This window comes from Grammomys surdaster, unplaced genomic scaffold (assembly GCF_004785775.1).
Source record: "Grammomys surdaster isolate TR1022 unplaced genomic scaffold, NIH_TR_1.0 126197, whole genome shotgun sequence".
Classification (NCBI taxonomy): domain Eukaryota; kingdom Metazoa; phylum Chordata; class Mammalia; order Rodentia; family Muridae; genus Grammomys; species Grammomys surdaster.
Window position 1 is genome coordinate 2,385,300 of NW_021621002.1, and position 20,513 is coordinate 2,405,812.

The following is a 20,513-nucleotide window of genomic DNA, read 5'->3' on the forward strand; positions in this document are numbered from 1 at the left end:
TGTGTGTGTGTGTATGTGTGTATGTGTGTGTGTGTGTGTATGAATACCTGAGTGTAGTGCCTATGTCTCTACAGCTCCATGTCTTATCTCTTGTATGTTTTCCTGTTTCTCTGCCTTTTTTTAAAAAATAAGCATGTGTGTGTGTGTGTGTGTGTGTATGTGTACACTCTTCCCTCAGTGTCTGCAGGGATCAGTCACTGTCAGGATACTCCAAGAAAAACAAAAATCCACCAATGCTCAAGTCCCTGATACAAGCCAGAGTGATTATCTTCCTATACCTACACACACCCTCGTGAACATTCCAGTCGTCTTTAGGTTATCATGATGCCTAATGTGTTGTAGGTGTTATAAAAGTGGTTATAGCATTCAATTTAAGAAACAACAACAATGAAAACATCTACAAATTCTTCCATGTTTAGTGAGGTGCGATATTTTTCTGAATATTCTTGATCCATGGTTGGTTGAATCTAAGAGTGTGGAATTCACGAATGTATATACACTATGCGAGACACACACACACACACACACACACACACACACACACACACACAGCACTCACTCGAGATACAGAGTGTTTCTATGTCCCCAGGAGTTTGCATGGTTCTTGTTTTGCAACCTGTGTCTCCCCAGCTACCATCTTCTGGCTTCTGCACAGAGCCATACAGTATATTCTCTTTTATTGAGCCTGGCTTTCCTCAGCCTTGTATCTGTGACTCTCATGGTATATTTTATTGCACCCACATGTGTCGCTGCCTGGTGCTGTGTTATGTGGCTGTAGACACTGTGCTGACTCAGTCACTCAATTCTTCTGGGAACTGCCAACTCCTTTCTCACACTCAACAGCGGGGGCCTTGTTGGAACAAAACAAAACCAAAACCCTGTCAGAACTTCTGATTCTCCTCACAGGGCAGATTTCTTAGAAAGGGAAGTTGCTAAAGACACTTCTCAAGGCTGTTGATGCCTAGTGTTGAGACAGTTACAGCTCACCACAAGGAAGGGGAGGAAAAAAGCAAACAAACCCTGGACCCTTGGCCCATATTTGTCTGTGGACTCTCAACAGCTTTGTTAAGACATCAGATCAGGCTGCAAGTCCAGAGTGCCTGAGAGCATCTTTCTACCCCATTAGCTAAAACAAATGCAATTCAATATGGCCACACAAATGTCCTCTGATAGGTTCCCAACCCCTCAAAATGAGCTGTTACTAAAGGTACAACCTGGTCCTATAAAATGTCCTTGGAAAGCTCCCACAGTTTTGTGAGAGCAACACCGTAGTACCTGTTCTCAGTTGACTTTAAACCTACCACACTGGAGGTCAGACAGCAGGGAACCATTACTAGCTTCCCCTTAACTGTGGGTAACACCTCTCATGTGTGAATCTGACAGTAACATTGCACATTTACTCTTAACTTGGAGTGCAAAGTCTAGAAAAACGAGCCCACTCTTTATAGCGTACCTTAACAGGGCCCCTCATGCATCTCTGGCAAGAATATAGGACTGAGATGGGGAAAGCCATCGTATTGACCGTGACACTCAATGGTACTAGTAGACATTGTACCAAGACATGTGTTATACTAAAAGACCAGAGAGGCTCCTTTATTAAAACTGTAGCTCATGGGCAGAAGGAGCTGACAGGGAACAAAGTTATGATCAGGCTATGAACTGACATATGACAGTAGGTTTCTATTTCAAGAGTACAGAGTTGTAAAATTGCACCTACTATGTGGCCACTGAACACTTCCAGTGTTGCTGGCCAGAATCTAGATGATCTCTAGGTGTGAGATGCACGAGACCTCAAAGCCTCAGTATGAAAAATAAGTACACAGACATTCCTTTATAAACGTGTGCTGTATGACACTGTTCTGGCTAGAACAAATGTTTACTTACTCCAGATAAGAAACCAATGGGGGACCAAAGTCTCCATATCATCAAAGTCCAACGTGGTGAACAAATGAGTAGTTTTATTGGGGCTACTTAGAGGAGTATGGGTAAAGGATTATTTATAGAAGCAGAAATGACTCAGAGACCTTTATTACCAGAGCCCACTCCAGCGTGGGTGACAGATCTCCAAAGCTGGAAACCTGGAGCACACTGCTGTCTATAGGCAGCTCAACAGGTGGGAGGGCATGCTTTCCAAGCATCTCGGCTGCTCTCTGCGTCTTGCAGGGGGCTGATTGGTTTTAGCCTCTTCTGGGCAGCTCAGCTTGTCTGATAATATCACTCAGCAGTCCTTACAGATTATACATGTAGGGAGAAAGGGGTCTAGTGTATCTTGTCAGTTTCAGGGACTTCCTGAAGCTTGAATTGTTTACCTATTGAGCTTCATGAACTTCCTCTGTGATGGATTGTTTCACCTCTCCTTAGAAGATCTTCTTGTTTACCTCATTCTAACATCCTGTGTCTTAAAAAAAACCTTCCCTCCAAGGTGGAAAGGAAAATGCATGTTTTACAGAGGACATATTAGAGCAAGGCTTTGCACATATTTAATTCATTGAAATATCTCATTAAGTCACCTACTTATTTTTACTTTTATTAATGTGACTACTAAGAAAAAATTTTAATTACCAGTTTTAGCAAGATGGCTCAAGGGCTAAAAGTGCTTGCCTGAAAGCCGGGTGACTGGATTTGAGTGCTCAGGCCAAATGGTAGCTGATTCTGGAACGCTGTCTTCTGCCTACCACACAAGCACCTTGGTGCTTGTACACATGGGAGTGCATGCACACATACTGAATGAATAAATGTAAAACGGTATAAAAATAGTAAAATAGGGGCTGGAGAGATGGCTCAGTGGTTAAAGAGCACTGGCTCTCTTCCAGAGGATCCAGGTTCAATTCCCAGCACCCACGTGGCAGCTCACACAACTGTCTGTAACTCCAGTTCTGGGGGATCTGACATCCTCACACCAATGCACAGAAAATTAGATAAATTATTTTTTTTAAATAGTAAAATAGAACTACCATGAGGTTTATATTTTATTTTATATAAGTAACTCTGCTCTATCATCTTTTAGTGTTACTCTCTTCAAGCATTGTCTTATTTGTGGGTACTCAGGACCCTGAGTGAATCACTTGGGCTCATAGGTTCAAGACCAGCCTAGCCGGGCGGTGGTGGCGCCGGAAACATACACAGACAGATACACCCATACACACACACAGACAGACAGACACACACACACACACACACACACACACACACACACACACTCAGGGGTTTCCTCCTACCAACATACTCTACCTGCCTTTGCTTATGACCTGCATACTTTATCCTAATTTTTCCACTTGGTGTTCCGCCTTGCATTCTGCAGACTTGTTTTCAGGCCACACCCATGGCCTTGAATGGTTTCTCTGGTTGTTTCCTTGGACTGTCTGGACAAGATCGCCCTTCAACTCCCATCCTCAAAGCTCCATATCTAGGGCTGGGCAAACCTCCCCCTACAGAGTGGCCTCGCTCTGTAAACTCAGCCTTTGCCATTCCTCCTTCCTCTTAAACCCCTTCTTCTCCCCCTCTCCCTCCCCTTCTCCAGCCTCCCCTTCCCCTACTCCTCTGCTGCCCCTACTCCCTCCCACAACCCTCATGCCTTCCACTTGCACCACGGGACCCACCCTTTGGCAGGTAAGACCTCAAGGACCCTTGTGAATCCGGAGTTGCTTGGCGCTCTGCCTCTGGTGGCACCTGCTCAAGATTAGTCTCTGAGGTGTCTCATGGCAGTTTGCTCTGTCTCTGCCTTTGGTTTATTAGGCAGTATGTTTTCTTTGTTTCCTCTTTGATGTCCATCCCTCCTTAACTTCCTGCCAAAGAGAGCTAACTGCCCTCTGAAAACTACAAAAAAAAAAAAAAAAAGCAGGATCTTTGCCAGCTAGGGTTCAGGTGACCTGTGGCTTTGTTCAGGTGGTCCCAAATCAGGACAGAGCTTCCCCCTATGCTGGTACACTGTGAAGTGCTTGTGGGGGATATTACAGGAAAAGCCTGGGACGCCGAGGGACAATTTTTGTGGGAATTGCAGGCACAGGAAAGAGAGGCCGAGTTAACAGACCACGCCCAGTCGATAAGAGTTCAGTCAAGAGGAATGAAGGAAGTTGCTCAACCTCCTCCCCCCCCACCCCCACCCCCCCGGCCTTTCCCCCCAGGGAGAGCCGCGGCCTTTCCCTGTCCGCTCAGACTTGTGATAGTTTTCTAGAGAAAGTTTCCACTCTAAGCTTCAGCTTCCACTTTTCTCACGGACTCCCAGAGACCCGCCCCATCCTTTGTAATCACACGCAGCTGCTACAGTTCTTCTCCTAGTTTCTTTGACTATAATTTATTTCTTGAGCTCGTCAGTTACAGTTATAAACTTTTTATTTTTTGATGTCACAATATACATTTTTGAAGCACTTTAAAAAATGTTTTTGAGATGATAACTTAATTATAATATTTCTCCGTTCCTTTTTTTGACCCCTTCCAAACCTTTCCAAGCCAACTCCTTCCTCACCACCCTCCTTCAAACTCATGGCTTTTTTTCCCCACTTACTCCATGACACCATGGATTAAAGGAAGCTAGAATTGGCCCTGAGGGATGGCCAATCTGAGTAAGAGCAGCCTAGAGAGAATATGGCAATAAATATATGCATGCAATATTTATTCCTACATATAGCCTTTTCAGGCCATATACTGTTACTTGTAGGTATGCTTTCAGGGCTGACCATTCCTGATCCCAGCTTTCATCAGTTGCCTATAATTCCTTGTGTAGGGTTGAGGCCTCGTGGGCTTCTCTCTGTCCAGTTTGGCATGTTCATTGGTGTCGTCTGTATTTGGGCCATCACGTTGCTGAGTCTTTAATGCATGTAGCTTCTGATACCATTAGGAGACACAGCCTCATAGACGACCTTCCAACCCTCTGGTTCTTAAAGTATCTCCGCCCCTTCTTCCAACATCGCTTCCTGAGCCTTAGGTATGGGAATGTTTTGTAGATATACCCACTGAGACTGGGCTCCACCGCTTGGCGTTTTGGTTAGTTGTGATTTTCTACAGTGGTCTACATCTGTTGCAAGGTTTCCCTGGTGAAGGGTGATGATTACTCTGATCTGTGGGTATAAGGACAAATGTTTATAAATTGTTGGTTGAGATTATACTGGTTTAATAAATTAGTAGTTGTAGATTATCTTCTAATAACCATGATTTCACTAAGCACTGAGTAATTATCTAGGTTTCCAGGACCAGGCATTGTTCCCAATTTTGAGCAGGTCTTGAGTCCAACTAGAGAGCTGTTGGTTACCATCAAGCTGTGTGTGCCACTCCTGCACCCTCGGGTTTATTGTGCCATGCTGGTCATTGATGTGGGTCATAGGCACCATAGCTGAGTAAGTTATTATTGGTCGCCTTCTTCATTCCAGGCATATGCCTCCATCCTCTGTCTCTGACTCTGGGTGCTGAGGGTCCTCATGCTTGTACAGCAAGCTATCTTTGTAGCACCCCCAAATACCATCCAAAAACCCAAACAAGGCTGGGCATACCTCTAATCCTGGCAATCAGAGCTATGCAGTGAGACCTGTCTTACAAACAAACAAAAACAAACAAACAAAAACAATGGGAACTAAATGCAAGCAATGAACATGAGTTATGAAAGGGGTATAAAGCTAATTGTTTTTCTAATTTTTAAAAAGCATTTATTTTATGTATGAGTACACTGTGGCTGTCTTCAGACACACCAGAAGAGGGCATCAGATCCCATTGCAGATGGTTGTGAGCCACCATGTGGTTGCTGGGAATTGAACTTAGGACCTCTGGAAGAGCAGTCAGTGTTCTTAACCTCTGAGTCATCTCTCCAGCCCCTCCCCCTTTTTATTTTAATTGTGTCTTAGAATTTTTTCTTGGAGTAGTAGATAAGTATTTAATTATAGAAAAACAAAACCCAGTGTGAAGCTCTATTAGCTATGATAACTGTCTAGAAGTTCATTAAGATGTATAGTCTTTGGATTTGGTTAATTTCAGTGTGTGATATTTTTTGCAACTTTTCTATAATAACATTTAAATTTAAAAAGAGGCGCACACCTTTAATCCCAGCACTTGGGAGGCAGAGAGAGGTGGATTTCTGAGTTCAAGGCCAGCCTGGTCTACAGAGTGAGTTTCAGGACAGCCAGGGCTATACAGAAAAACCCTGTCTTGAAAAACCAAAAAATAGCCAGGCGGTGGTGGCGCACACCTTTAATCCCAGCACTTGGGAGGCAGAGGCAGGCAGATTTCTGAGTTCAAGAGCTCGAGGCCAGCCTGGTCTACAGAGTGAGTTCCAGGACAGCCAGGGCTACACAGAGAAACCCTGTCTCGAAAAAAAACCAAAAATAAATAAATAAATAAATAAATAAATAAATAAATGAGACCCTCCTTGTGTAGAAGGGCCCCTGCAGGCTTTATAACTGGCAATGCAGTGATCCTCAAAAAGACAAGAATTAAGCTTGGTTCAGCCAGGTTTTGGTACAGACGCTGAGCCAGGACTTCTATAGTCTGACACCACATCATTTACTTCAGCCATATCTAAGCACAGCGCGACTTTGAGGAAGAGTCTTGTGATAACAACTGACTCGGCCCTGTGACTATAACAAAGCCCAGACACGTTTACATCGAAGCTCTCTGCAGAGGACTCATGGCTTCATTTGTAACATCAGTTCTTGTTGACTTAGAAGCAGTGCTCAAGATACCGGTCTAGGGAATACGACAGGTCAATGCAATGCATGGCCCCAAGGCATAGACATCACTTAGGCTGTGGTAAAATAGAAAGAGCATCTCTCATCCTTGTTGGCTTTACAGATTCCAGAAAGATAGTGAAGGTCTAAGTGAAGATGACCATGTTAGGGTATTTTATCTTCCTTCAAAAGATGATGTCAGAGACTCAGTGTGACCAGCCATTTGAATTTGGTGTTATCACCTTGATGTCTTTTGGGCGTCACTTACTGAAGAAGCCATGGGTCCTGAAGTGAGTTCTAGTGACCACCTTCTTCCCTCTCTCTCACTCTCTCCTCCCCGGTCTCCATGTGGAGACAGAGTTGCTCTACTCTGCTATGCCTTCTCCATCGGAAGGACTGAAACAAGGAGGCAGAATAAATCTTTCTTCCCTGACACTGGTCTCTTGCTGTAGAGACAGTGACACTGACGAACACATTTAGTGGTGCAGAAAACCAGCCCCAGCAATGAACTGTGCTGAGGTTTGCCCTGTTGCTATGTGTTGTGATGCTAACTGCCCCCACCCCCCAAGGTCTGGTTGCCTCAGGGAGGAGAAAATCTTCAAGCACACCAATTGCTCCTTGGTTTAAATCTATTGGTTGAATAAAGATGCTTACAGCCTACAGCTGGGCAAAAGAGAGATGGGTGGGGTTTCGGTTCCCAGGGTTCCAAGTCTTAGGGTCTGAGGAGGACCAAGAGGAAGAGAGAAGGTGAAGGGAAGAGAAGACACCACATGGGTTAAAGGTAGTGAGAATTGGCCCTGAGGACTGGCCAGTCTGAGGAAGAGAGGCCTAGATGGAATACGGTAAGTTATGTCTTGGAGTTGATGGCAGAGAAGTAGGGAGACATGATGGCATAGAGGGTAGATATCTGCCCAGCCATAATGCTGATTAAGGTTTATTATAGATATAAAATTTTTTGTCTGTTTTATCTGGGAACTGAATGATCAATGGCGGGGTAGAAACCCTGGACTGAGATTAACTATATATTACAACAGAATTATGATTGTTGTTGTTGTTTGTTGCTTGTTGTTCAGCCTCCCTGGTAAAATTCTTAGGCATGATTAACCACCTGCTGGAGGTAGAAAAATGCAAGGAAAGATGGGAGATGGGTGAGGGAGACTCTACCAGTGAAGTTTTCTTTGCTGACAATGTCCTTTACTTCTTCAGGGTCAGCAATGAAAGGCAGGATCCTGGGCGGCGGCCCTGAATCCTGATTGCCTGTCTGCTAGCGAGACACATGTGGTCAAAGATGAATTTGAGAAGAGTAGCTGCTGGCTACTTGAACAATGGAGGAGCGCGGCCATCATGAGATGGAAGGCATCCCATTGGGGTGTCACTCCCACATCAAACTGTTGAAGATCAACAGGGAACACCTGGTCACCAACATTCGGAACACTCAGTGTCTGGTGGACAACCTGCTGGAGAATGGCTACTTCTCAGTCGAAGATGCAGAGATTGTGTGTGCCTGTCCCACCAAGCCTGACAAGGTGCCCTGGGGGACACTGGTGCTGACAGTCACTGACCTGGGTTTCTAGCAGCGGTTCCCCTTGCTGACCCCTGCAGATGTGTTGAGGGAATTTGGTTTATTGGGTGAAATTTCACACTGGGGTCTTTTGTTGTTGTTTTTAGTTCCATGCAGCTTCTGTATCACAGGAGTATTGGTGACATATGTGAACTCACACTCTGGTCTTTGGGTTATTTTCATCCTTATAGCTTATGCATTATAGAAGAGACTGACGACATATGTCCGTTCACACTGGGGCCTTGGTAGAATCATAAATGCCCAAGCATTTAACTTCCTGCCCAGTCAAACAGTTTACTTCTGTCGGAGGCTGGAGCAAACCCTTCCGTTTCAGATCTCCCCGCTGTGGTTATTGATCCCTAGACAACTTTATTAGTGTGTTCTCAATGAGTAGGTGATACAGAGCACCACACTCAGTGCCTCAACACCCCAGAGGGCACAGAGGCAAAGACTCAGGGTAGCCACCCACAAAGCCAGATTTAGAAGTGACTGCCTCCCAAAGTGGAGCCCCATTGAGAAGACGTTCCCATGCTATGAAGTAGGAAGTTGAGCAACTCTTAGTTCCCCAAGCTCGGGGGTATCTTCTGAAAAATATAACAGAGGCCTGGAAGTCCCTGGATAGAGAAATGAAGAGCTTATTTGAGAGGAGACAGGAAGGGATACCCAAGGAGCTGCCAGTATACTGTGGGCTTCCCTTTTGATCCCCACTCCTTTTTTTGCTTTTTGAGACAGAGTCCCCTCTGTAGTCTAGGTTGATTTGAGACTATGATCCTCCTGTCTCAATCTCCCAAGTGCTAGGATTATAGGTGTGTGCCACTATGTACAGCGCCTGATTGTTTTGCCTGTAGTTTAAATAAAAAGGTCATTTTGAGCATGTGATTTGATGAGAGTCATGTTACCCTCCTGCAGGGTAGCCCAGCTATGCTACTTTCTTAGGTCTCTGAGGTGACAACCTCCTTAGCACGCTTGTTCCAGGATGTCAGTGACTTGAGATTAGCAGGGAAAGGTAGACAAAAAGACCACAGCTGGAGGACTTTACCCATGTCTGATCTGCTTTTAGGCTCACAGATTCTCCCTGGCTTCTTATTGCCATGGGGATGAGGTCTTGCTAAAGAGGCCCATTTTGCAGATTCCATGTTGACTCTTATACTGGGTATGGAGGTGGCTGGACTACAGCTCCTGTATTAGCGGCTGGATGAACACGGATCCTTTTGACAGGAAGATGCCCTTCACACCAGCTCATGCTCTTAACGTGTGTGTCGTCTGTAGGTCCGAAAGATTCTTGACCTGGTGCAGAGCAAAGGTGAGGAAGTGTCAGAGTTCTTCCTCTACGTGCTACAGAGGCTGGAGGATGCTTACGTGGACCTCAGGCTGTGGCTATCAGAGATTGGCTTCTCTCCTTCCCAGCTCATTCAGACCAAAACTATCGTCAATACTGACCCAGGTAGGAGTCAGCACAGTGGGGCTACAAGTTGGAGCATGGGGCAAGGCACTGGGGTCTGGAAATGTTGAAATACTGTGGCCCACGTGGGCATAAATGTGTAGCCAGCCAGCAAGGGCAGCCTGGTGGCTTTAGGCTCTACCTCACCGAGCAAGCCACAGTGTTCCTTCCATTTTGGAAAGAAGAGATGGTCCCTGACAGGAGAGCGCAGATTAGGTGGTTACAACTGAACCAAACATGTGGAACAACATTGTCTGTTTCCTTTTGCTTGCTTTGGTTTTAGGGATGGAACCCTGGGCCTCAGGCATGCTAGGCCAGTGCCTTACCACTGGTTTACAGCCCCATCCCTCTCTTGTAGTTTATTCTGGGCCCCCACAAATTATGGAAATGACCTTTGTTCTGAGTGCTTGCTCACTGCTTTCTCTGACAGAGACAACAGTTTTGACACTGTGAGTTTTGTTTGTTTGTTTTTTAAGTTTGTTCTAGGAGGGCTAAGATGCCACTCAGTGGTAATGTATCTGCCTAGCATGCATAACTGTGAGCTCAACTGCCAATACACAAATAATAACAACAACAACAACAACAATAATAGCAATAAATACCTTTCCAGAAAACAACAAAATTGCCAGGTTTGATTCTAGGTAAAGTTCTTTGGTCGCTCAGGAGCTGGTCCATGTTTTCAAAGTGCTACAGATTTCATCCATTTACTTCTTAGCTCCGTAGTTTTTACGACACACCCAATACATGCTGAAGCACTGTGCTGGATACTGAGGATGCAGCAATGCCCAGGCATAGCATGTGCTGTCTTCCAGGAGTTCAGAGTCTATGGTGAGGTGACCAGGGCAGCAGCAGCAGCAGAAGGTACAATTGATCAGGGCAGAGTCTGCTCTGGGAGAGGGTGATCTGTTCTACCTCTGCTTTGTGACAGCTATTGACAGCTACCAGGAACAAGGGCCCCACGCTCTAATTTTAGATTCCAGTTTGACCTGGGGGTTCTAGACACTTTACAACTCCGTGACAAAATGTCTAGAAAAGCAACTTAAAGAAGCAAAGTTTTGTTTTAGTGTCTCAGTCTATGGTTGTTTGGCTCCTTTGCCATGTGCCTAAGTAGGGCTGAAACATTATGGTAGAAGAATATGGCAGAGAACTGCTGCTCCCTATTAACAGTGACAGACAGCAAGGAGCCAGGGACAAGACACAGTGACTGCCTCTTCCCACTGGGCCCCTCCTCCCAGTTTCTGCTGCTTCCCAACAATTTTATCAGATTATGAAACTGTCAGTGGAATTCATCTTGCTGAGGTCACAGCCTTAAAGATCCATCACCTACCCAAAGGCGGATGACTGACCCTGTTATTGGCCTTCATGGGACATATCAGATTCAAGATGCTATACCTGGAAACAAAAATAACCTTCCCAGAGAGTGAATGTTTACAGAGAATAAGCCGAGCAGCAGTGCTGAGGCCGAGTTTCCTCGTGTGTAGCCCAAGGTCCCAGCGGTCCTTACGCAGCTCTTGCTCTACTGTTCTTTTCCTTCCTGCCTGCCTGCCTCGTTTCCTTCCTTCGTGTGTGTGTGTGTGTGTGTGTATTTAGACATTTATTCCCATGCTGAGTGGTTCTCTCAAAGACTTCTCTTTTGGTTCCTTCAGCCGTGACTAGCATGTAGGGAGTCATTTATTCGACATGATAGAATCCTATTGTAGGATTTCACATCTACGAGATGTCCAGGAAAAGCATATGTATAAAGAGAAGAAGCCCACTGGCAGCTGTCAGTGTCTGGAGCTGGGACAGAACAGAGGCTGGCTATGTATCAGCTTCAAGAACTTTAGGAGGAGCCGGGCGGTGGTGGCACATGCCTTTAATCCCAGCACTTGGGAGGCAGAGGCAGGTGGATTTCTGAGTTCGAGGCCAGCCTGGTCTACAGAGTGAGTTCCAGGACAGCCAGGGCTACATAGAGAAACCCTGTCTCGAAAAACCAAAACAAAAAACAAAAAACCTTTAGGAGGAGGATAGAGATTTCTAAGAATGAACTGTAGTAGTACTTATTGAACTCGATAAAGTTACTAAGACTTAAATGACTAGTATGTGATGCAATTAGTAAAATTTCTGCAATATGAACCATTATGAGTTAAGTAAGCTATAAATAATAATGTACAATTAGCTTTAAACTTCTTTGTGTGTGTGTGTGTGTGGATTTGTGTTTTGGCGGCAGGATCTACTAATATAAGCCCAGGCTGGCCTTGAACTCTTGATCTTCCTGCCTCAGCCTCCCAAGTACAGAGATTACAAAGGCGTGCCACCAAACCCATCCCTCTTTACAAATTTTGAATCCAGGAGTGAGCATATGGATGACAGAACTATTTTAAAGGAGCGTGTAGAACACTCTTTTGTTTGGCATAAGCCCCCATTTTTTGTCATTCAGGTTTAGGGGAGCACTGAAATCATGGAGCACATTATGTCATCTCTGCCCCTTGTGGCAGGTTGGGGTTCACCTTGGGGCTTACACTGAGCATCTGTGCCCCAGGGTGCTTACCCGGGGGCTAGTGTGTTAGCTCTGCATATTGATGTGATGTTTGAGGCTAGGCACCGTTCCCTTGTAAGTCAGATTAATGCCCAGCCTTGTATTTTTATAACCAAACCTTTTGACATAACAGTTTTGTCAGACCCTTATTCAAGAACAGTATTACAAAGCAAAGAAAGGCTGGGGGTAATTCTTCCTCCCCTTCCCCACTATGAGACTCCCAGTGCAGACTCACTATTCAAACAGGACTGTGGACTGGGATGGGACAGCAGAGCCTGGCCCCCAAGTGTGAGTGGCTTCTGTCTCTAGAGTTCAATGACAACATTGTGCAGAGGAACAAGGGAAGCCTGTCTCAGATACTTGACCTTGGAGGGGCCTACAGCCCTCCCCCAGCTGGCTAAACCTAAAGTCAAGCAGAGGGAGGGAAATCCTGACCCTCAAGTTCTGGGACACTGGCTCTTTGAGGCCCAGGGCTCCTGTTACGGAGTAAACGATTTGGCTCAGAGTCTAGGCTGTTTGTTGGCTTGTGTGCTTGTCTCTGTCCCAGGCTGCTCTGTTTAATGCATCTACTCCCTGTCTCCTCACCTGGTTGCCGGGAAACACTCCTCCCCGCTCCAGTAAGCAGGTATACCCAGCAGCTGCGACACCAACTGGGCCGCGACTCCAAGTTCATGCTGTGCTACGCCCAGAAGGAGGACCTGCTGCTGGAGGAGACCTATATGGACACACTCATGGAGCTGGTAGGCTTCAACAATGAAAACCTGGGCAGCCTAGGAGGCCTGGATTGCCTGCTGGACCACAGCACGGGCGTCCTCAACGAGCATGGCGAGACTGTCTTCGTGTTCGGGGACGCAGGAGTTGGCAAGTCTATGCTGCTGCAGAGGTTGCAGAGCCTGTGGGCGTCTGGCAGGTTGGCTTCGACAGCCAAATTCTTCTTCCATTTCCGCTGCCGCATGTTCAGCTGCTTCAAGGAGAGCGACATGCTGAGTCTGCAGGACCTGCTCTTCAAGCATTTCTGCTACCCGGAGCAGGACCCCGAGGAGGTATTCTCCTTCTTGCTGCGGTTTCCCAACACTGCGCTCTTCACTTTCGACGGCCTGGACGAGCTGCACTCAGACTTCGACCTGAGCCGCGTCCCAGACAGCTGCTGCCCCTGGGAGCCGGCTCACCCTCTGGTCTTGCTAGCTAACCTCCTAAGCGGGAGGCTGCTCAAGGGTGCTGGCAAACTGCTCACTGCTCGCACAGGCGTGGAGGTCCCCCGTCAGCTCCTGCGCAAAAAGGTGCTGCTCCGGGGCTTCTCCCCGGGCCACCTGCGCGCCTATGCCCGCCGGATGTTCCCCGAGCGCGCGGCGCAAGAGCATCTGCTGCAGCAGCTGGATGCCAACCCCAACCTCTGCAGCCTGTGCGGGGTGCCGCTCTTCTGCTGGATCATCTTCCGCTGTTTCCAGCACTTTCACACGGCCTTCGAGGGCTCCTCGCAGCTGCCGGACTGCGCAGTGACCCTGACCGATGTCTTTCTGCTGGTCACTGAGGTGCACCTCAACAGGACGCAGCCCAGCAGCCTGATGCAGCGCAACACGCGCAGCCCGGCGGAAACCCTACGTGCAGGCTGGCGCACGCTGCACGCGCTGGGCGAGGTGGCTCACCGAGGCACCGATAGAAGCCTCTTTGTGTTTGGCCAAGAGGAAGTGCAGGTGTCGAAGCTGCAGGAAGGAGATCTGCAGCTGGGCTTCCTGCGAGCTTTGCCCGATGTGGGTCCTGAGCAGGGCCAGCAGTCTTACGAATTTTTCCACCTTACGCTCCAGGCCTTCTTCACTGCCTTCTTTCTGGTGGCCGATGACAAAGTGACCAACTGGGAGTTGCTGAGGTTCTTTCGAGAATGGACGTCTCCCGGGGAGGCAACAAGCTCGTCCTGCCATTCTTCCTTCTTCTCCTTCCAGTGCCTGGGTAGCAGTAGCCGGTTGGGCCCTGATCCTTTCAGGAACAAAGATCACTTCCAGTTCACCAACCTTTTCCTGTGCGGGCTCCTAGCCAAAGCCCGACAGAAAATCCTTCGGCAGCTGGTGCCCAAGGCTATCCTGAGGAAGAAGCGTAAGGCCCTGTGGGCTCACCTGTTTGCCAGCTTGCGCTCCTACTTGAAGAGCCTACCCCGGGTCCAGTCTGGAGGCTTTAACCAGGTGCACGCCATGCCCACATTCCTGTGGATGCTGCGTTGCATCTATGAGACGCAGAGCCAGAAGGTGGGGCGCCTAGCCGCCAGGGGCATCAGTGCTGACTACCTCAAGCTGGCTTTCTGCAACGCTTGCTCTGCCGACTGCAGCGCCCTGTCCTTCGTCCTGCATCACTTCCGGAAGCAGCTGGCCCTAGACCTGGACAACAACAACCTCAACGACTATGGAGTTCAGGAGCTGCAGCCTTGCTTTAGCCGGCTCACGGTTATCAGGTGAGACTGAAGGGCTTGGAGCTACATGACTAAGAACCTGGTTCAGGATTCTTGGTCTGTCCGTCACTCGGGGGCTCAACCCTTCTGTCTGGAAATGGGTGGAGGAGGCAAGGAGGAAAGCGAGTCAGGTGACCAGTTCGGATTCAGGTGGGCATCCTGTAACTACAGTCTCAGGAAGCCTCAAGGGGGAATTGCATTGCATGGCCAACCCAACAGCCAGTGTAAACGGAAAGTGGGTGAAATGCATTGGGGTTGTAACCAGCTTAATCCTCTTTCCCCTGTAATGACGATTCTGGAATTGTCTGGAATTTTGGTTTCTTTGAAAAAGACAGAAATACTGTAAGACTGGGCTTTGGTTTTAATCCCAGGTGTAGGAATATAGGGGCTCTGTTGGATTGTCTGCTGCAGCTGACAATGATTTGCCTCGTGCTCTAGCAGAGGCATGGTTTTGCCAGCTGCAGATCGTTTCTGCCGTTGTATGATGTTTGGAACTCTGGAAACTTTTCAGAGGGTGTATAAATGCTAAAGCCCCCAAAAGGGTTGGTGGTTTCTCGTCATTCAGGTGGGGTTGGTCTGTGGTCTGTTAGTCATGCTCAAAGAAGAAAAAGAAGAAATTAGGTTCAGATCTCCCTCCCACCCCTCCCATCTTTCTTTCTCTCCTCTCTAGTGATGGGTGAAACAGGGTGGAGATAAAGGTTGGGGAAAAAGAAGAACAGACAAAGCAGCAACGGCCAGCCACATTCCCTGTAGAGGCAGAGGCTGCTGTTGCCTGGGAACAATATTGCCCTTTTAGGCAAATAGGAAGCAGAGACATAGAGATGTTAAAGAATTGCTCCAGGTCCCACAGCTGAGATGTGGTGGGGCTGGAAGGGGAAGAGCTGCCCTTGAAGATTAGCTTACATGATTAAAGGCTGATAGGTTGTCTCTCTGACCAGAACCCAGCTCTCTTTTGTCTTACTACCTGGCTTCTGTATCCTGACCCAATATGGCTGCCCAAGATCATAGCTCCAGCCAAACTACTTAGTATTGTAGCCAGAAGGAATCACAAAAATGGCATGTCTTATTTTAAATTTTTCTCTTCAGTATTGGAGTTTGAACTGGAGGCACCATACACACCACACAAGCACTCACCATTGAGCCACACTCCTAACGGTTTTAAAAAGCTGTTGCCAATGAATTGAAGGGACACTAGCCAGCTCGCGTGTGGAGCACACATGGAGAGCATGGATCTGGCAGGCTTCACTCCTCTTCTCGATTCCCTCTGCCTTGCTAAAAACCATTACATGGCATTGCTAAAGCTAACCTCAAAGAGGCCTGTTCCCTTATTTGGACACTTCCTCCCCCTGAAGCTGACCACCAAAGTCCAACTATCAAAGTATTGAAGTCCTGCAATCAAAAGCCCCTCTTTTGGCTCACCCAATTAACATGCCCAATTAAAATTAAACACCTCATCTTAACACAGGGTTTCCTTTCTACCTACCTTTTTTTTTCCAAGACAGGGTTTCTCTGTGTAGCCCTGGCTGTCCTGGAACTCACTCTGTAGACCAGGCTGGCCTCGAACTCAGAAATCCACTTGCCTCTGCCTCCCGAGTGCTGGGATTAAAGGCATGCGCCACCACTGCCCGGCCCCCTCTACCTTTCTAAACTGTCATGTTCCTTTGTACTATGTCTGTCTCCTCCTCCTTATCCAGAGGTAGTCCTTTGTCCCCTCAGGGACAAGTACCCTTGTCCCCTCTCCTTTGCTCCCGTCCCCTTTTCCCTCATCCCTTATCTCCTGTCTTTGTCTCTTATTCCCTGCCCTCTGTCCCTCTGGAGCAAATAAATCTCTTTTGTGCTTAGGACTTGGTCTTGGGGATCCTGAGCAACTATTATTTCTTACAGGTATGGTGGAGGAAATATTTTATTGTAGATATGAGGGAGCGCATAGCCAGAGGCATCTGGGAGAGTCTGGGGCAAACAGAACCAGACTAAGCTGACCCATATGGGGAGATGCGGGAGGGGAGATCCAGGAGATGAGAGACCAAGAGTCTAAAAGGGCAGAAAGAGTGAAAAAGAACCAGCATAGCCGTGTCTGGATTATATGGGGAAGAACAGCTCAGGGAAGGACAGCCCAATCCTGGACTGGACAGTTCAGAGTAGAGGACAGGGTATGCTGGCAAGGAGCAGGTATGGAGGTATGAGAGATACTGGGAGAACCTGGCAGCCGGGGTCTGCTTTGATAGGTTAGTAGACATCTCAGCCCTTTGTCCCAGGTGTGAGACCTAAGAGAATGGCTGTGCTGTGAGCACCCTGTGCTTGTGCTGAGACCAATACTGTGGGGGACAAGTTAGGAGAGGCTGCCCTTATCTTCTTGATGTGGCTTAATAATAAATCTTTTCTGTTCACTTTTTATTTGTCATGGATGTCAGTTTGGGGTCCATCTCAGCCGTGGCGTGTGCTAGTAAGTAAAGTTTTATTGGAGCGTCGCCATGCTCTTTGTTTGCTTCTCTGATTGTTTTTACCCGGTAGGGTTGAACAGTTCTGGTTGGGCCAGCAAAGCCTTCAGCATTTGCCAGTCGGTTTTAGTGTAGAAAGTCTGCTGCCCCCATCCTGTCCCCTCATGAGGGGTTGGGGGGGGTCCTACTCTCATGGTGTCTCTCAGCTGCTTTCTTCTTCAAGCTCAGGGTAGCTTGTTACAGAGATTGCTTGGTGGGTGAGTGGGGGGTGGGGAGAGAAAGAAATGGGAACTGGGATGAAAAGGAAGACTCTTGGTAGCTCAGGGGCACACTTGCCTAGCATGCTGCAAACTCTGGGTTCTACCCCGACTACCAATAAATACACACACACACACACACACACATTGACACACACACACATACACACACACATACACCACATATACACATACATACACATACATACACACACATACACCACATACACACGCACACACACACACACTGACACACATACACACACATATACACACACACATACACACACATACACACACACACACACATGCACATGTTAGTCACAAGAAACTATTCTGCTGGTTCACAGAGTTTTCTAGAGAAATTGCAGCCTGTGGCTAGCCCCTGACCTATAGGGAAGCAGCCCCTGAGGCTCTGTCTTCCTGTTTGTCCTGTGGCCAGTGCCCAGTCTGGCCAGCACAGGCAGCGTTTGCATTAGGACTTAGCCAGAGAGGATTGCTGCCAAGACCCGCCCTTTCCAGGAAAGCTACTGGTTTCTCTTGAGAGTTTCCACCCAGAGCTGCTTCAAACAAGCAATCTCCCTGGGCAGCAGGATGCCCAGCCTCCCCCTGCATAGGAGCTGGGTCACTTCTAGTGGGGACTGTCCTGTTCAGTATTTTGCAAGTTATCTCATGCCCTGACCCCACTCTTAAAAGGCAAGGGTACCCTCAGTAGCAGTGATCTCTAAAGGTGGACTTGTTTCAGACTTCATGATCCCCACTATGTAGAGAGGATGGAGAAGCCACACCCAAAATGCAGGGTGTTGGAGGTCACTGGCTACACATACCCTTCTTGGTCTCTGTGACCCTTCTGTTTCAGGGCTGGGCTACAGCCTTGTTGCTGGCCCTGCCTATAGACATTCTTGGACTGAGTATGGCCTTGGAAGTTCCACTGCCCTGAACGGCAGCTGTCTTCACTGTTGTGTTTTAGACTTAGCGTCAACCAGATCACCGACACGGGAGTGAAGGTGCTGTGTGAGGAACTGATCAAGTACAAAATCGTGACATTCCTGGGGTGAGTCTTGCTTGAGGATCCTGGGCCTGCTACCTTGTCATAGTTCTAAGCAGCAGAAAATTAACAGCCATGTGGTCCACTGGAGACAGAAACCGTGGCCAGCACTGGCATCCTCCAGCCTCAGCCCCCATGTGCTGGGTTTACAGGCGTGCACCACCACACGTGTTCTGGGTTCTGTTCTAGGTTCAATCAGTATCTAGATAGGATCTGAGCTCATCACAAGCTCGTGTGGAGCCCCTAGCTTCCTTACTTGAACAATTGAGATGCAATTCAGGCAAGCTACCTTGGAGGATATGAAGAGAAAGCACATCGGGATAGGTTTTGTAGAGGTTAAAATACCTGTTTATACGTTAGACTTGACTACTTCAGGTCAATTCCTGGCTCAAAAGCAAGGGGCGTATATGTTGAATAGTAGTGACACAGCCAGAGGGGTCCTAGCTAGACCCTCTTCAGATACCTCAGAAAAGGGAGTGAACCTCAAAACCAATTTAAAGACCACACAGAAATCCACGTCAGCTGTTAAATCAGTTACAAAGAGCTTGGAGTTTTGGAGTTGAGGTGAGGGCAGGTGGCCCCAGGGCTGCTGCTACTTCTGTCACTCCACACCCCTGGACCTCATTTGTGGACCCTGGAGCATGCGGACACATAGTCAAAAGATCCCATGCTTCTCTCTGTTATGTACCATGATACGATGAGAGACAGTGGAGAGGACCCTTGCTGCCTTACTGGTCTTACATTTCAATCAGAATGGATAGGGAAATTTTTTTTAAACACACACACACACACACACACACACACCAGACTTTACTCTTCAGAAAACCTAAATCCCCATCACCTGCGTTTATGGCATTGTGTACCAGGACCATGCATGGTGGCATATTCTCCCTGTAACCATGGGGTGGAGCCGTGTAAGGATTCAGCACAGAAGGGAAGTCTGACTTTGGAGCCAGAGTGATGCAGAGCCCAAACTCTGGGCTCTATGAGTTCCCCTTTAAATCTAGACAGTGGAAATCAGTAGGCAGCATGTCCTCACTGTGTGTGTGTGTTGGGGGGAGGGGAGGGGAGTTCAAATGACAGTGAGACTTACAAAGGCCCCGGCTGTGCTTTTTCTCCAAGCTTATACAACAACCAGATCACTGATATCGGAGCCAGGTATGTGGCCCAAATCCTGGATGAATGCAGAGGCCTCACACACCTTAAGTAAGTAAGTGGGGAAGGGATGGGGACTCCTTAGAAACTGCATTTCTCTACAAATACCCGGATCACCTTTTCCATCTCTACATGAACCAGTGTCATCATAAAGAGGTTTCACCCTAAAGCCTCTACCAGCCCTATGGCCATACTGGTCCAATTGGCCAGGTATGCCCATCCTGTGTAGGAATTATGACCCAGTGTAGGGTCTGGATTGTGAAAGGGCCACCTGTTGGTGGTGAGTTAGCACTTCAATCTCCCTAGCTATTGGTTAGGAAGAAGGGTTGTATCTATTGACCTTTCTGAAATACCAGAGAAAGATCCTCCTCTCACTTAACGTGACATCCCATGGGTCATTCTGCCTCCAGGGTCATTCCTGTTGATCCTTGGCACTGTCATAGATAAGCCCATTCAGGCTGATGACCATCCGGTCCTCCTGGTAATGGAAGCACGCACCTTGGGCAGTGTCAATGAGGATGAGTATTCTCCAGCCTTCCGAAGTGAGTGATGGTCTTGGGGTCACTTAGAGAGCCCCAGAAAAGGCTCCAGTGGTTGACCACCAAAAGAGATCATGAGCAGTCTCCTTGGATGTCTGGTCCCAGGCTGTGGGTCCCTCCCTGAGAGGAGACCCAAGACGTACATATGGAGCAAGATCACACTGGCAAGGCCTGGTGGGCTTAGTGCTGGGAAGAAGGATGGTCTGGATGAAGTGTCTGTACAGAGACTAACCATGTGTGCTTCTCTCTGCAGACTTGGGAAAAACAGAATAACAAGTGAGGGTGGGAAGTGTGTGGCTCTGGCTGTGAAGAACAGCACCTCCATCGTTGACGTTGGGTGAGTAGAAGGGACCTCCCACACACGTGGGTGCACACAGCCTACCAGCTGTGCGGGCACTGGCTGCTCCTCTGGACATCAGTGAGCCAGAAGGACCGAGGAGCCAACAGCACAGACACCCTGGTG

At 47.8% G+C, this 20,513-nt stretch overlaps 1 protein-coding gene across 3 annotated transcripts in view; it reads left to right on the top strand.

The window, feature by feature from the left end:
- Window positions 1-20,513, top strand: part of Nod1 (nucleotide binding oligomerization domain containing 1) — a 51,899-nt gene that overhangs the window by 19,289 nt on the left and 12,097 nt on the right. For 2 of the 3 annotated variants that reach the window (XM_028758347.1, XM_028758348.1), the window contains 6 exons: window positions 7,860-8,179; window positions 9,484-9,658; window positions 12,792-14,616; window positions 18,279-18,362; window positions 19,479-19,562; window positions 20,304-20,387. In XM_028758347.1, coding sequence (XP_028614180.1) covers window positions 7,979-8,179; window positions 9,484-9,658; window positions 12,792-14,616; window positions 18,279-18,362; window positions 19,479-19,562; window positions 20,304-20,387 — 2,453 coding nt within the window. In that variant the 5' untranslated portion in view covers window positions 7,860-7,978. Of the gene's footprint in view, window positions 1-7,405; window positions 7,496-7,859; window positions 8,180-9,483; window positions 9,659-12,791; window positions 14,617-18,278; window positions 18,363-19,478; window positions 19,563-20,303; window positions 20,388-20,513 lie in introns of those variants that run through there. The other variant, XM_028758349.1, reaches the window with a different exon arrangement.